Source organism: Dendronephthya gigantea, unplaced genomic scaffold (assembly GCF_004324835.1).
Source record: "Dendronephthya gigantea isolate DGI-Jeju-01 unplaced genomic scaffold, DenGig_1.0 000074F, whole genome shotgun sequence".
NCBI classification, from domain to species: Eukaryota; Metazoa; Cnidaria; class Anthozoa; order Malacalcyonacea; family Nephtheidae; genus Dendronephthya; species Dendronephthya gigantea.
The window spans coordinates 1,083,236-1,099,784 of NW_021163084.1; the positions used below are offsets into that span (position 1 = coordinate 1,083,236).

At 37.4% G+C, this 16,549-nt stretch overlaps 1 protein-coding gene across 1 annotated transcript; it reads left to right on the forward strand.

Moving 5' to 3' along the window:
* The first annotated feature begins 3,631 nt into the window (after positions 1-3,631).
* LOC114531790 lies at positions 3,632-16,222 on the forward strand. Its single transcript, XM_028553408.1, has 26 exons — positions 3,632-3,697; positions 3,922-4,034; positions 4,335-4,406; positions 4,502-4,576; positions 4,794-4,852; positions 5,063-5,121; positions 5,253-5,368; positions 5,447-5,508; positions 5,954-6,066; positions 6,785-6,863; positions 7,091-7,146; positions 7,756-7,881; positions 8,606-8,679; positions 9,060-9,211; positions 9,397-9,493; positions 9,669-9,876; positions 10,516-10,630; positions 10,871-11,013; positions 11,710-11,780; positions 12,136-12,289; positions 12,423-12,550; positions 12,916-12,995; positions 13,079-13,170; positions 13,272-13,376; positions 14,365-14,545; positions 15,018-16,222. Exons 1-26 carry the CDS (start codon positions 3,662-3,664, stop codon positions 15,242-15,244), a joined length of 2,793 nt encoding a protein of 930 aa, XP_028409209.1. The 5' UTR covers positions 3,632-3,661; the 3' UTR covers positions 15,245-16,222.
* The last annotated feature ends 327 nt before the right edge of the window (positions 16,223-16,549 follow it).

The following is a 16,549-nucleotide window of genomic DNA, read 5'->3' on the forward strand; positions in this document are numbered from 1 at the left end:
TTTAGGCTGAATTGAGGTGCTCAAATAGCCGTGTGAAAAATAATATACTTGGTAACAAGCTTAAAATATATTTACTTTTTGATATTTGTTTACGATTTTTCTGTTACAGACGGGCCATATATAGTTGGATTCATCATAGGCTTTCTTTGAAGCCCACTCACCACAGCTGCTTGAAGTCGGTAGAAGTGTATCTAAAGACCTGTCTTACAACTCTACAATGTCAATAAATTTTAATTTAAGTCACAATTATTATTAGTAACTGCTGTTTACAACTATCGCTTTCACTGTGCCTCGCATGAGATGATCTTAGTCGCTAGAATGATCACCTGTCTGTCACCTCTCAGATCGTCCATTTGAAAATCGAAAGTTTATGTAACAGCGTCACGATTTCCCAGCAATAACCTAACTCGTTGTTGAAGACAATCAGTCAAGCCAGTACACAAAACCTCTGCTTACCCTGGCAAGAACGCTTACAATCATGCCCCAATCAAGCACACTTCTAGGATGCGCTATGGATTACCCTCAAACTAAGATGCTTATCGTATCACTGCTCCTTTTATAATATGAGAGCTAAGACACTCATAGCAGATATTGGGATTTGTTTGCTTTCCCAAAAATGTAGAATACCCTGCATAAGATGTATTTCCTAACTATTGCATGTACATTTAGTACCGTTTTTACGGTTATTGCGCTAATTATCCTTATATGATCATTACATGTAGTTGTTGTACATTATCATTTTCGAGATGATTTCTTTTTAAGTCATGACAACTAAGTGGGGTTCTATAAAAACTTATTTTTAGCAACTTATGCAGTCAAGGGCCTCGGAAAAGCTGCAAAAAAGCTAGACAAAAATTGCAAAAAGGTACTCGTGCAATATTTTACTAAGTGGTAAAATCGTTAAAACCTATTAGACAAGAATACCCCCTGCATTGTTTAACAGGTATTTAACCTTAGCACAACCTGGCCTCGGCTATAAATACTCGCAAATTTTATTTTCTACTATTCTGTCAACATGGGTCACCTATGGCCGTTTACACAGTCGACCAATCACAGCGCGCCGTCTTTTAATCCTCATCTCTTCTTCAAGACCCCCTCATGTCTGTTATACAAACACACTGTATTAGACAAACAAGAAGATTATATACTTACAGTGAAAAGCTGCTTCTCTATTTCCTGATCTCATTGTAGAGCCATAAATTGCTCGAAAGAATTTGACCTAACAAGGTTTTAAGCTTGCGCAATTCTATCATAGAAGTATTCGACTAATTTCTAAATTTACTTGTGCATACCGTGTGTTGCATCACTTGCATGCAATATATAAGATTTCGGCGATTTCTTTTTCGAGAGGAAATTTCATCACGTTAAGTGTTCTATCCATAAGAATTTTTCTGCTTCTTCAAGTCGATTAGTTCGTTTACCTTTCATTCCAGGCCCTTGAGTATCTCATGAAAATTTGTCAGTTATACGTAAAATTTGCCGTTGTTTGCGGAGTTAGCGAATGCCATTAGTGCGGCAAATACTATAATTGACAAGGGCACTCGAAATTAAAGTTGAATTTTGCGACTGTTCCTGCTAAGGTTATAAATAAACAAAAAATTCCGGCCGAGTCAGTTATCCACTATATACCTCACTTGAACCGTATTACTACAATCCTTTGTCGGTTTTAGACGTGGTAAACAAATTTGTGCTGTATATACGGTTTTGTTTGAACGCGTATTGTTTATGTTGGTGCAGCCGTGCCTTAAAAACAGTCATTTTAAATCGCACGTCCTTCCGGATTTACTGTAATTATAAACATATCTTAATAACAAAGTACAGTTTTAAAGTATTAAAGTCGGCTGGATAACAAGGTTTTCAACAATCGATCAGTCGCTGAAATCGCGTTTAAAGTAAAAAAACGTTTCTAATAATTCTGTCCACAAATTTACAATTGAGTATTAGCACTAAAACGATTACATTCTTTTTTCGAAAAGATTCGCACGCAAGGAGTTTACGGAGTAGAATTTACAACTTAGTTATGTGATATTCTGTGAGCCCTGCTGGTTGTCGCAGCTGATGCGCAATTTCCGCACCTGTTCACCGCTTCTAAATTTAGTTCCTCTAAGCTGCAACGCACCGTATGCTAATGATTAGAAAGTAAATACTTTCAATATGCGTTCTCACGGTTTCATTGTGTTAGTTTGTAAACACTTATGTATCATTTCTGGTGGCGTGTTTTGAAAGTTCTTTTAAAGCGTGGGGAAGGGGCGTTCCCTAAAGAAAAGAGGTTATATTCAAGTTAGGATACCAAGGATCTATGCGGTTACAGATAGCGCTATTTTGTGATGAATTTCTCTCGTAGCTGTGATGTGTTTTATCACGACATTCATATCTGAGTATCTATGTTCTTTCGGGGAGAACATAAACTGGTTCGAAGTTAGCCGGTAAGCCTTACGCGGCTAACTTCGCACGCGACTTTCTCCGAAGTCTTTTTACATCCATCTATTTGTGTAAAATTTGTTCATTTTGATTTCCCATTCGCGAAGATATTTATTAATGCTCCTAGTACCCGTAATTTCAGAACCAAAGTACTTCAATGACTTCAATCCTCTATATATATATTGGATTGGTGAGTTTTAATTGTTCATGCAATAGCAAGTGGCACTGTCATTGAGTCAACTCCAACATGATAGTACACATTGTGGGAACAAGACTGATGACAGTGCATTCCTGTAAGCTGCAGCGTGACAGTGTCTTCTAACAACTTCGCCGGCATTAAAAGGTGTTATAGAAACTACCTAAAATAGACAAAAACACTTCTCGTTGTTTCGATCTAAGCGCCTTCGTCCGGAGAGTTTGTATGATTTGGTCGAAACGTCGAGAAGTGATTTTGTTTATTTCAGTAGGCAGTTGTTATGACATGCAGTGCCGGTTGTAACGGATTTGTGTTTTCACTTTTCACGGCCAACATCGGATCAGCAGTTTTACGAGCTTTGGGTGTGAAGTGGTGACGGTTATTGTATGTTATCCAAAAATATAAAAAATTGAAAAAAATGTCTTACTGCTCGAAAATCAAACTGGAGGATTGAAGGTTGCCATCCTTGCGTCAGAACATAGGCAACCCAATGGCGAATGGTTTTATTTTTTATTTTAAAAAAATGCACACTTTGATGAAATAGACACATTATGTCATTTATTGACATGCTTATGTACTTGTCTATAATTAACATGCTAATATGCGTGTCTGACAATGTTCAGATATGTAAGTATTATAATAATATAATATAATATAATACCTATGATAATATTAGCATGTAAATTATAGACAGGTACAAAAGCAGGTAAATAAGTGACATAATGTGTCAGTTTCATCAAAGTGTGCATTTTATTTAATAAAAAATGAAACCATTCGCCATTGGGCTGCCTATGGTCAGAAGGGCCAAAATCTAACCATGATTAGAGGGATTCTTTAATAAGTGCCTACGATCTTTTTCTTAGGGTTAGTAAACTCTAAAGTCTATGATACTCTATAGAGTTCTTTGAAGTCAACTGCTGCACGCGTAAAGACGTAAGTGTGTAGTGTTTCTACCCTGCGTTCTCAACTTTTACTGAAAAAGCCATAAACGTTCACTCAGACTACTCCCTGGAACACACAAGAGCCTGGGACCGAGCGTCCAATATGGCGGAAAAACAGTCGGATTTTAAAAGTACAAAGGTATTTATGTTGTTTTTTTGGCTTAATGCATTTTCCACCAATTCATTTTCCTTGTTCCAAGTTATATGTGTTATTAAATCAACCAAATATTTCAAAGATAGCTCTTTTACATGCTGATTCAACATAATTAACGTTTGCAATAGCAGCACATGGAAATGATGGAACCTAAATAGTGTTTTAATAGAATAGCATTGTTCTTTACGTCAATATCATTTTATATCAAGGAGTGCTCCCAGGATGCCGTCGAGTCAAGCGATGTTCCATTTCTATACAATGGGCAATTCTTTATACTGGCTGTCCTCTGTTCATTGCCCCTTCTGTACTTTGGTGGAGAAAGGTAAACTACTTTCCCTGAGCGCCTGATGGAATGAATAAAGCTTTGGACTACAGTCACTACACATCTGACATTTTTAACTTTAAAAACATTGCCACTTTGAGTGCTGATTATTGGATTCCTCCTTTTTTGGAAATGTTCAAAAGCATTTTCCAATCAGTGCAAAAGTTTTGCATAGTTACTATCTAGACAAACAACCCATAAATTATACAAGGCTGCACCAGTGAGCTCTATATAGAGAGCTCACTGGGTGGCACTTACAGTGTCTCATATAACATACAATCTATTTGCCTTATTATTTAGGTTGTTTGGAGTTGGTGCGCTGTGTTTAGTGACTGTTTATGTATTTCACATCTCCTTTCACGAAACCAAGAGGTACCTTTGGTCATTCTAATAGTTCAACTTTGAAGAGAAACAAAATCCTTCAACTCATTCAATCCTCATGTTTTTGTATTTGTGATTTTTTCTAGTTCAGTTATTGGTTTTGTTATTTGTGTTGCTATTATGCAGTTTGCTATTCTTTATTCCATTGGACCTCTTATCTGGTTTGTGCTAGCCATTTGTACATCCTATGTCAGACTATGTCCCTGTGATATAATTATGTCATCAATCACACAATCCATAGAATTTCTCATTGAGCGACCTCTACTAATTTTTGCCTTCTGGTTCAACATCTCAACTGACACTGACCACCTTCACTTGCATTTATATTGAAATTTATCGAGGAAAATATTATGTTTACACAAAGCCTTGTCATTTCAGGCAGTCTGTTTTCAATGTAATATTTCTACTCGTCTACAATGTTTTCATTGTGCTCACAGGTTGGTATAATGTTGGTTATTTTGGGTATAATGAGGCAGTCTCCTTTATAAGCAACTAGTCATTCCAAGGTTGCAGTGTGGGCTTAGTGATGATGGGGCTAGAAATCAGAAATCCATTGTCCAACTGTGGTGATCATCAACACATTGCAATAAGCTGGCTTCTGAAGTCATGAATGAATAATAAATGTAACTATTTTATCTCTACTTCAGGTGGTTTAGGCTTGCTGCAGTTTGAAGTATTTCGCAGAGATGAAGTTGATTTTTGTGAAGTGAGTTTTGAACAATACTTCTGTAGATATTGTTCTCTTGGAAAATTGGGACATGGAGCAAGACAAAAACCAGTTCATTGAATGTTAAGTCTCTACCTCCAAAACATTTTTCTTTGCATTTTTTTCTTCAGAATGTGGAGTATTTTCTGTTCTTGCTGTATCCTCCATGTTGTGTGCTCATCCTAATGTGGCTAATTTCCTTAGCCTTTGGTGTTCATCTTGCTCCTTATTCAATCATTGCAATTGGGTGAGTCGACTTCTTATTGGTGACCCATCCTCTGTTTCGTACGTAGTCATTGACCGAGAATAAAATACCATACTTTAGATTTCCGATGTGTCATACGTTTTTGGATCCAAAACTGAGGCCTAGTTTTTCAACAAAAAGTGGTAGGTTTCTCCAGACGCGAACAACACCACGATCAACGCTATTGCTAAAAGCCTAATTGGAGGGGGTGCATATTCATTTATTCGTCTTATCCCCGACTGATTTCTTTTTTTAGCTATGGTTTCTATAGCCTACGCGTAGACTCAACTTAAGTTATTGGTTTCTACGGTTGTACAAACATGAATATATGAGTATACACCTCCCAATTAAGCTTCTAGCGACGGCCTACGCTTTATTACCCAATTAAGCTTCTACTACGATTGATGATTTGCATGCCTAGTAATGAGTGAATGCAAATTTAAAAGGTACTGTAGTTGGGGTACTTTATCCGGCGCTTCTTGTGTTCAATCAATGATTACCAAGTCACCCAAATCGCGTGGGTCCAAATGTTCCAGTCGTAATTTGAAAATTTATGGGTGAACTTTTTAAAACGTACGTTTTCTTTAGATCAAGTTCTTGGTCACCCTGAAAAAATGTTGGCCTTGTTTAACTTCGTATTTTCTCCAAGCTTTGTCTACTGTCTTGTCAATTTCTTCAATCTGTTGCATCATGCTTCGTTGGTGAGTACAAGAAGATAGATAAACAGCTAGCTCATTAAGATCAGATTGCATAATTATATGGAACATTACAGCTTGATATCATCCAAGGTATTTGAAAATTTTGAAGAGAACTTGGACGGTTCAAATAAAGGATTAGGGTCAGGATGAGTCGACACCGCCGAAATTGGTAAAATTGAAAAATACTTAGCCGCAATTCTCAACACTTGGTGAGAAACTTGGTGAAAAAAAGATTTATAAATGCTGAACAAAATATGTTTTTGCACAAAAGATTTGAAGCTTGCACACGGCAAAAGCCAATCGTCTGAATTAAAAACCTTGTGTATACTTTAAGCCTTAAAATGGCCTTTTCACAGCTGTCAGATGTGTATGATGAGTTGTCAAAAGATTGCAGAATGCGTATTCGGAAGAAAAACAGAACTTTTTGAAGTTATTCAATAATTTTCTCTTTGATAGCGATACAGAAATGCACAATTGTGAACCAGTGATCAGATTTTCGGGTTGAAACTTCGTAAACACCAATTTCTGCGGTGTTGGTTGAGTCGAGCCAACACCTATTTTACGAACTTTCAAAAAAAAGGTCTCTTCTTGAAAGGTCAACTTGACTCTCTCCATACGTGCTATTTGCAGTTAAACAATTTATCACCCAACGCTTCGTTTAATATTCGCCTCCTCTCCCACATCTTTTTAACTGGATATGAAATTAATTTTTCCATCCTAGATTTCTGCGTTATTTTGTATTTCTGTTCCACTGTTTTTAATCACGTTTCTCGACACGACAGATCTTAGAGACATGGCAGGTAAGATGATGATGAGTTATCAAGCGCATTCCTAACTTTTGAAAGACAAAACTAAATAGTAATCGCTCGACTCACTATTTCGTTGATATTCTGAGTTTGTTTTCTTCCTTTGGTAACGAAGTGAACCCAATTGTAGTTATTGTACTATATGTCGCCCTCATCCGTCTTCATGCTGACGCGGAAATTAAATTGAGAATACATAGTCCTTATTCTATATTTCATTCTAGATATTAGAAACTCACAGTGGCAGATATTTCAAGTTGTTACTGGATGTTTTTCTTTGGTAAGCAATTACAACACTGCAATTACAACACTGAATACGAGAGACAAAACCACCCAAAGAATAAGTTGAAATTTGCTACTTTGTCAAGTTACTTTAAACTTTCGTAGCCGATGAAAAGAATAATATAGCAATGGTCCCTCCGGCGATCGCATATCTCTTCAGTAATATGTTCTGACTTGTCTTCAGTACAGAAGATTATCGAGTTTTACATGAACAGCCTTTTAAACTTGGTTTCTACCTAGTGTCTTTTTTGGTTGTTTGTTGTTTTCTGTTTTGGTTTATATACCTCGTAATTTTCGTGAACATGCATATCAAGGTGGTTGATCTAATGGAATCTTGATAGCTACTTATGCGCAGTTAACAATAGCCGGTTTAAATACAAGAAATATAAAGATTTTTAATAAATTAGAATCCTCTAAGGCTCTATTATTTCACATAGAAAATGACTTGTTTAAGACAGAATGAAAACTAGGCCAGCCTTCTCGTTACATTTCGCTCGAAAGGCATATTGTGAAAGATATTTGTGGATTAAAAAACACACTGGGATTGGAAACCTTCTAGATATTTATTCCTTTTTACATATCTTTTTTGCCTATCTCCATTTCATAGATACTTGGTGCTATACTTGCCTATTTACATGAAGTTGTTGACGGAACGAATGCAGTCTTTCTTGCCGTAATCCTGGCTTGCAGTACAACCTTGTTTTTCATCGTTAAATACAGATACTCAAAGATTGTGAGTCTCCCGTGAAATCACCGTATTAGTATTAACAGCAAACATTCATTGGATTCACGAATAAATATTTCCCATGTTTTTTACCGATGGTGCTAATATCAAATATTTCTTTAAAAATTGGAGTGAAATTCTCACAAGATCGTATGTACATCTTCAACAAACAAGGCACTAAGGCCACTCATGTACCATGTGACGCGACAGTATGCAATACTTTCAAGTGCTTGCAAACTTTAGGAACACTATAGGAGACATGCTAATCAATATCACCACTTTGAAAAAAAATCGCAGATTGTCAATCTAAAATTAGAGCACATTAATACGAGACGGTAATTCAGTCAATTTATCACAAAACTTGACTGATTTACCCTCACCTATTCGAAGGCATTGCCATCGTAAATACACACTAACCACGCTTGCTCTTGTAAGCTATCTCTGTAGCTCAGTGGCATAGGTTCGTTTGGCGTAGGTTCGATTCCTACCGGTGGACCGATAGTTGACTTCACAACTGTTCCTAGCTTTAATTTGAGTTGGGTACGAGATCGTTGAGATGTGTGTTTAATCGAAAACAAACTTCCGTTACTTGTGAAATTTTCGCGCTAAGTTTGAAATTTTTTGAAGAAAATATTCCACGGAAGAAAATTCATATTTATGTCAGGAGTTGATTTTTCATAGATTTTAAGATTTTGTATGCAATGCGATTTTGATGACTTTTGTCTCATTTTAGATGTCGTCTTTCACATGTGGATTTCTTTTGATTACCTACCTAGCCTGGTTCACTACATTACCCTGGAACTTGGAATATCCTTTTTTTATGTACTTCTGGCTGTGCAGTCCTACCCGGTTTTGTAGATGCGAGGGAGGGTGGGTTGCCATGTAGTGCAGAATGAAAGTTAAAAAAGACCCAGTGTCAGGGAAGGTGTTGAAAAGACAATGATGTGTGTCATTGAAGAAAGATTTGAGTTTGAAAGCCATGCATTGCTGGGGTGTTGAAAATATTGGAGTAGGTAGTGGTTGGAAAGTAATAGTTTCGCGAGTGATATGAATTGGGAAACAGATCAAGCAACTGGTAGGAACAGCTATGTAGTCGCTGTACTATGTAATGGAATAATTCTTATATACTGCAGCATAGACCCACATGTTGCTGCTATCTTGTCTACATTTCTTTAACATCGGTCCAGTTTTTCAATTGGAAATGAGATCAAGCTGTCGTTTTTCACAGTGGACCTATTAGTCTCATTGCTTGGCGTTATTTCAGTTGTGGCAGTGGCTGTCTCGCTCAGTGTTCGCTACAGATCAAATTTAAACCATATTTTACTTCTGCACACGTTTGGTAAGTAAATGTTGTAACTCATGGAGCTATAACCATAGAGTCAAAAAAGTAAGTTGTATTAATGATTTCTTTGATAAAGGTAAACATAGGTAAATTTAGGTTGACTCAACTAAACAAAAAGGAGGAATAGTTTGGAACTGCGTGGCAGAGCTGTTAAACCATTCTGCATTTTATCTTTTAATTAGGTTTCGTTGTTTTGGAGATAGTTCTGGTGGACAGCGAGGCGTATTCGCCATATCTGATGATCTTGACAAGCCTTCTAGTACTATATTTGGTGCAAAGGTACCTCTGTCTAAACTGTGCATGGTGGGTTTAGTTTTGGATTAGGTTGTTAATATCTGAAACCTTCGCTAAATCTTGTTTGAACCAGACTTTAGACTAGTAAATCATACACGGAGGATGTTCTATCCAGTCGTTGCTTTAGATCAGTCGAAACAAAAATTATGGTATTTTCTAGACTATACAATGTTCGACGTCTGACCAAAGCCTCAGCTGTGATGTGTTTTTCACTTCATGGTACTAAACTACTATTAATACTTACGTCTTGGAACACAAAGTTGGAAGCAACGACATCGTTGCTTGTCGTTTTCTCTGGGTTCGGTGCTTGTGCCACTCTTACCAACATTTTTATCTTTGAACACAACAAGCATCTCGACAGGAATGAGGTATGGTATTACTGCATGTGTGTTCCAGGTGTGGATAGTTTCGTAAGAATTAGCCATTTCCCAATCGAGCAGGGTACTGGGTCTAGTCGCGAACCGCAAACCATCTATGGACTGTTTGGAGGGACAGGAAATATAAGTCTGAAATCATTTGTCCCTCCAAACAGTCCATAGATGCTTTGCGGTTCGCGACTAGACCCAGTACCCTGCTCGATAGGGAAATGGCTAATCGCTTTGGGTATCGGTTAGACCACCAGGAGAACGCGCAGTAATGATTGTAGGATAATGTGCAAAAATCCGAATATTCTACAGTATCTATCAACAAAATCCTGCGGAGGGGTGTTGCGACTTTTGCAAAAGGGTGTTCAGGGGCACTGCTTGATTTCTTCCTCTCTCTTTCCTAAATTAAAAACTGCGATTCTTTCCGTTTTAAAAATGCAAGCCACAAAATATTCACCACATTTTCCTCCCCATTTTGATAAAATTTCGCTCTTCCCCAGGCTTGTCCCCATGCACACATGCACACGCCTTTGTTTAAAGTGCTTGGGTAAAATGATTTCTGCGTCTTCTGCAATATGACCGACGTCTCACCACTGAAACTGGAAGTTTTTCACCTTGATGGTTTTTTTCCTTTGTTCGAAGATTTTAGGTTACACAGGCATCCTGTTTGGGTCTTTGGTTCTGTTATCATCCACGTCTATTCAGTCATTGTGTGTTGTTTTGAATCATAGCGATTCTTCATCTGCCGATATTATTGGTAGGTTTTGGACACAGATTAAGGTATTTTAGAGGGGCAAGTGAACGTGAAGATGTAAATGTATACCAGGCAGAAGTGAGAGCGGACGACCTAAAATCTGAAAGCACTATTTGAATTTGCTGCTACCCCACATCCAATCCACCTCACCCCCCCCCCCCTTGCAAACGACAGTTTCATTCACATCCATTTTAACCCAACCCACATGCGTAACCATAACTTTAAGGTATTTTTCCATTTTAGGTATAATTCTTATCCTGACGGGCGCTTGCTTTGCGAAGCTTGCTTTTCTTAATTCTGAAGAGCAAGCGATGAAGAAACAAAGTATTCTTGTGATATTTACTGGAGTTCTTTTTACTATCCTTCAACCACATGCCAGTATTGAGGTGACTACAAATAGCTAGACAGTTATATAATATTCACTGGACCGCTAGGAAGAACAGTTTTTCGAACTAATAGCCATTAATGTTTCACGAAATATCACAGTTAGGCTGGATTTCCACTTACAGAGAAATAGTTAGCTAGCAAAATATTTGCATATTTTCTTTAAAATTTTAACAGCATAAACAAATAGTTCAGGCATTACTGTCCTCAATTCAAAGGAAAATATGCAAATATTTCGCTAGCGAACTATTTCTCTGCAAGTGGAAATCCACCCTTATAGTTGGTTACTGAGTTGCCCCACCCCTCCCCCAACAAATATTACGTAAACGTCGACATAGACCGCATCTTAGAAAGGATCTGGGTAGGAGAATGCATTTCGTGCAAAAACCTAGACCTTGTAAGAAGGTTTATACGGGACACATTTGTTTCAAACTTCTGAGTAGCTCGAAGCATGGCTTAAGATTTAGTACACAATTTGGGCAATTCATCGGAGGTGTCCTATTGTCTTTGATAAAAATGAAAAAGACTATTATAAAAATTGTAGAACATCGTCAAATCACGACTACTAAAGTGTACCTCAGATTGATTCATCCGATTTTGGTGTTCCTTTCCTGCCCGAGACATGCCTGACCCGGTATGTGTGATACTCTTCGATGAGTATAGGTGTCCATTCAAAATTCTTCATCCCATTTGTTTAGGTCTTCACACAACTACCAAAATTGATTTTTCGTGAAGTATTTTATGATACGTGGGCTGTGATCTTCGCTGAGTGAGTACTTTTTATTTGTGCCAAAATATCGATTTTTAATCACCAAATAATAGAAATAAAATTTGATCAGAATATTAGAAAGGATCAGAATAATTCAATATTTGGACCAAACCTAATCGGGAGCATTGTTTCGGAATCTCAGAGCATTTCTGCTAGATGACCTATATATAGATTGCAGCTCTCGTAACATATACCCGGTTTATATTGCAATATTCTGATCCTTCCTAACGAACCATCTAGAAATATAATTTGGCTGAAATGCATGATAAAAAAAACCATTTCCATGTCTAAATATTAAAGACATACTCATCGGTATAAGGTCTTAAGTCTTAACGAAGAAAACCTAATTTTTCAGGTATATTATTTTACCCTGGTGTTTGTTTGTCTCGCTATCCTTCGTCATGTTGTTGTTGTTAAAGTTGCTATCTCTAAAAGCAATGACAGCAATATTTGTTATAATAATGTCTGTCTGCATTGGAGCACCGCTTGGTCTTTATGTCGCGCATTGGGTAAGTCTGAGTGAACAGTCAAGATTTTACGTCTTAGTTGAAAAACCTTATGATGATTTTTTGTTTGCTTTTGTGTAGGTCCTCCTTTATCCTAAATTAACCTTAACGATGATTTTTGTTTGCTTTTGTGTAGGTCCTCCCTTATCCTAAATTACCCTCATCATTCTTGTCCATCCCTTATATCATCTCTGCAGCAATTGTGACAAGCGCTGTGCTATTGGCGAGCAAAGGACAATCGACACTCGACACCGGCGTGAAAATGTAATGCTTAATACTCCCTATTTCCCATGCATTGAAAATTACCTTGCAGAACACGATTCAGTATTAAAATAGTGTATATTGTATACTGTATGCTGGATACAGATTAACTAATGCATAATTTGTATAGCTAAAATGTGATTTCAATTACTGTAGAATCACTTTTTCATTGTAATAGTGCATAAGACTCAGTTGTATATATTGATTGCCACCGTGAGCAAGCTAATTTTTCAGCTTACCCGGTTGGTGACTCAGAGTAGCATCATCACAGCATTCATTCATTTTTTTCAAAGTCTATTAAAATTTTGATGGACGATTATTTTAGAACACATCCATCATGTTTTTTTTTATGTTCTTCTCACATATAGATACGTTGTCTTCCTCATTGTTTCTATCGCATCCGTAGTTGGAGAAGTTTATTGGAAAATACGTATCAACTTTTTACAAAGTATGTACACAATGTAGATGCATGTATGTCATGCATTTAATAGTTATTGTAAACTAAAAGTCGCGTCTTAATATATTTTTAAGGCGAAATTCCACCGAGTGTCATATACCAGGTCTTTCTTCATCTTATAATGATCATTCTTAGTCGACCTCAATCTGAGCTGCAAACATCATTGGTAAGTTGAGCTAAGCTCTATAGAATACTTTGTTTCTGTAAAGTGTAGAAGAAGATATAGATGGAAGGCTATTTACACCTTTCTCCTTTTTGTCTCAATAGGAAAAGAAGGACCCCATTTTCTCAAATGCCACTCGTAATATTTCAGTTCTTCTGGTTTTTATCTGTGGCTTGGCATTCTCACCCAAGTATTACTATGATATAATGGTAAGAATTGACTTGGAAACATCACCAGGCCAGCCACGTTTATAAACCTGTGGTCGTTTGTACGAAGGCTGGATAGCGCGTTTTTCCCCCCATAGTGATTTTTTCAACCGTTCTAAAAATGCTTGAAAAGCAATAAAATTTCAGTTTTGGAACCAACAATTATTAAATAGGATCCTCAATTTAGGAATACTTAGATTTGATCAAAGCCAACAACGGGCTTTAAAGCGATTGAAAAGACACTATCCGGTGGATAGCGCTATCCGGCTTTCATATCAAGCCCGTTTAGCTTAAACGGTGGTTAAGTTCAAAATAGAAAGCAAGCGTAGCATTTTATTCAACAAGCAAACTTTATGTTTTGAACCTTAATACAAAGATACTGTTTACAACTACATATTCAGTGCATAATATTCAAGTTCACTCATTCAAGAGAGATCTAAGAGTGTTTTTTAATAATTTTGACTTATCTACCGTTTTAAGCTAAACGGGCTTGATACAACCGGCCCCTGAACAATAATTAACTTCAGTGAAACACGCTATGTGATTGGTTAAAAGCCGTGTTAGATGGGCAATCCTGTACGAGGAATTTGCCTTTCTCACGATGACGAATATATGCCGCCATTTTTGGGGTACTTTTTCTTAAAACCGGAAGCCTGAGACCTCATAATGGCCACAGTCTTTAATTTTAGGCTGGATTTATTCTTCTATTGGTCTGTTGATTCTAAAAATATTGCCTTTCATCTTGTTATAACTTTTAAAGCCCATTTGAAAAAATTTAAAGTCCCCAAAAACGTGATCGTCATAAAGGCTAATTTAATTACCTTCGCGTGTGGGATTTCCTGCACCGTTAGACGGAATTATCACTCAAATGTAGTACTTTCCACCATTGCAATCACACAAGATTTCTATAATTGTTTTACTCGTAAGATTTCTATTTTGTTTTTACTTGCAAGATTTCTATACTGTTATAAATATATGACTTCTTATTTAGCTTGTGCCTGTCTGTGGACTTGTATTGATGTTGAGAACGAAAAATGTTGGCGTTTTGAAAATAGGAAAGAATGAATCTACCTTGAAGAAAGTTCTTTTCGCAGGAATCATATGCTGCATCTTGTACTACAGGCTAATCCAACAATTACCATTGGATAAAGCAGGCTTTTGGAGCACTGTAGGTGAGTAGGTTACTGCAAAAAGGCCAAATAGACAATAGCACGAAGTAATATTAGTGCGCACGAAGTAATATCGCTTGCGGCTAATCAACAGCTATCTTACTAAGTGGCACTTAACTGGATTTCATAGCAGAACAGTTTAGGACTGATACAGCTATCCAAGTATGAATAGAGTTAGTTATTTTTAGTAACACAGGTCGGTAAGGAATTTATGTAACACAGAGCCGGTTGTATGAAAGCCGGATAGTGGTTTTTTGAATCGCTTTAAAATCGTCCGTTGTTTGCAATAACTTTGATTAAATCTTAGTATTCCTAAATTGAGGATCCTCTTTAATAATTGTTGGTTTCAAATCTGAAATTTTATTGCTTTTCAAGCATTTTTAGAACGGTTGAAAAATCACTATCCGGCCCCAAGAGTATAATCTCTATAATGCGTGTTCCAAACTAATGAATTTGATTTGTTTCGTTTTCATAGCTTTTGTCCTGGAGGTATCTGTTGCCATTGGTTCGTTCCTAGTCTTTCTCGTTATATTTTCAACGTTCTGGCATCAATCTATCTCTCGGAGCGAAGAACTATTTCTAGCAGTATTGTGTCCTGTTTTTACGCTGATGTTATTTTACGGTAGAACAACCGCTGGACAAGTGCTAGGGATAGTGGGCCCAGCTTTAGCTTACAATGCATTTTACTACCCTTCTAGGTAACCAACTTGATCCCAGGACCAGTTCCTGGATTCCTGGAAAGTCTTTGCATAATTATCGACTAAAACATTAGGTTTTAGCGGCAGGAATTGAGGCTTACAATCAGTTTCAAAGTAGTTGAGACACTCGTAATTTAGGGCAAAAGTAGATTTAATTTTTTTACTAACGAAACCATCTATTGAGCCTCCCTTCTTCCATTCAATGTTTTTGATCCAAGGTCTCTGCAACATTGATTTGAGGGCGAAGGGAAGCAAATTGAAATTGATTGTTACCCCAGGAACGACGCTGGGACAATGCGAATGCAAAGGGGCAAAATTTTCCTTGGAAGGGCACTTCTAAATTGGCACATGCTACTGATGCTAGAGAGTGTGTTTGCGAAACAACGACAGTTGAACAGGTTTGCGGTTTCTAGGGCTTTTACTCCAGAGGATTGTGTTAAACTTGAAGCTCGTAGTTGAAGCATACAATAGCGTTGCTTAAGCAGATTTATTCACGAATTACAATGACGTTCCTCAGGTTAAAAGACTAATCTTTGGCCCCTCCTCCTATCGGAAGGCAAGACTCGAGAGTCCCTGCTTAATCACTTGTTAAATCCAATATCAATTTCGGGGGAAGGGACTCTGGGGACTTAAGCCTGTATATAACGCCGACGTCGGCAAAGCATTATTGTCGGTGATTATTGATGAGTGAAATATTTTGTCTTTCTGAAATCATTTCTCCTTGGATGATTACAGAAAATAAGTCGGCGAACGGTCGGCGTCATATGGACCAGGCTTTAAGCCTGTTTCACACTTGTCCTAAGAATCTAGGATTCGGGATTCTCTTTGTCTAAGGTCACTAGTGCGCAAACTGCTGTCTATCGGAAAGTAATACAATGGATCCCCGATTCTTAGGAGCCAGTGTGAATCAGGCTTAGACAGAAAATAGGTTATATTTTTAAAATTGTCAAAAGAAAATTTCATAAACAATTTTTCTACACAAGCCAGTTGTACTGTTGGGTAATGAAAGTCGGATGATTCTTCCTAGAAAAGCTATTTTGGCCATAACAGAAATATTATGGTTACTTGTTGACGCATTTTATATCCACTGTAATTTCCTCACATTGAAGCAAGAAGTCGAAGCGAAAATTCTCGAATTCTACAAGGCCAGATTTTTCCTTTGTACGTGGTTGATTGCTGTCACCTTTAAAGTAATAAATCTGCTGCCATCCAGGAATATTAAAGGTGCTGCTAGCCTGGACACAGACCTTCGTTTCGCTAGGGTGCTGCCCCAGGCTTTCGTGATCCCATTTGACTCGTTCACCGAAGT

What these genes read in the sequence shown, in the direction of transcription:
- LOC114531790 (XM_028553408.1), top strand. Translation starts at nt 3,662, where the DNA reads ATGGCGGAAAAACAGTCGGATTTTAAAAGTACAAAG. An exon ending in CGGATTTTAAAAGTACAAAG is followed by an intron (nt 3,698 to 3,921) that starts GTATTTATGTTG and finishes TTTTATATCAAG; the next exon opens with GAGTGCTCCCAGGATGCCGT. An exon ending in TTCATCTGCCGATATTATTG is followed by an intron (nt 10,631 to 10,870) that starts GTAGGTTTTGGA and finishes TTTCCATTTTAG; the next exon opens with GTATAATTCTTATCCTGACG.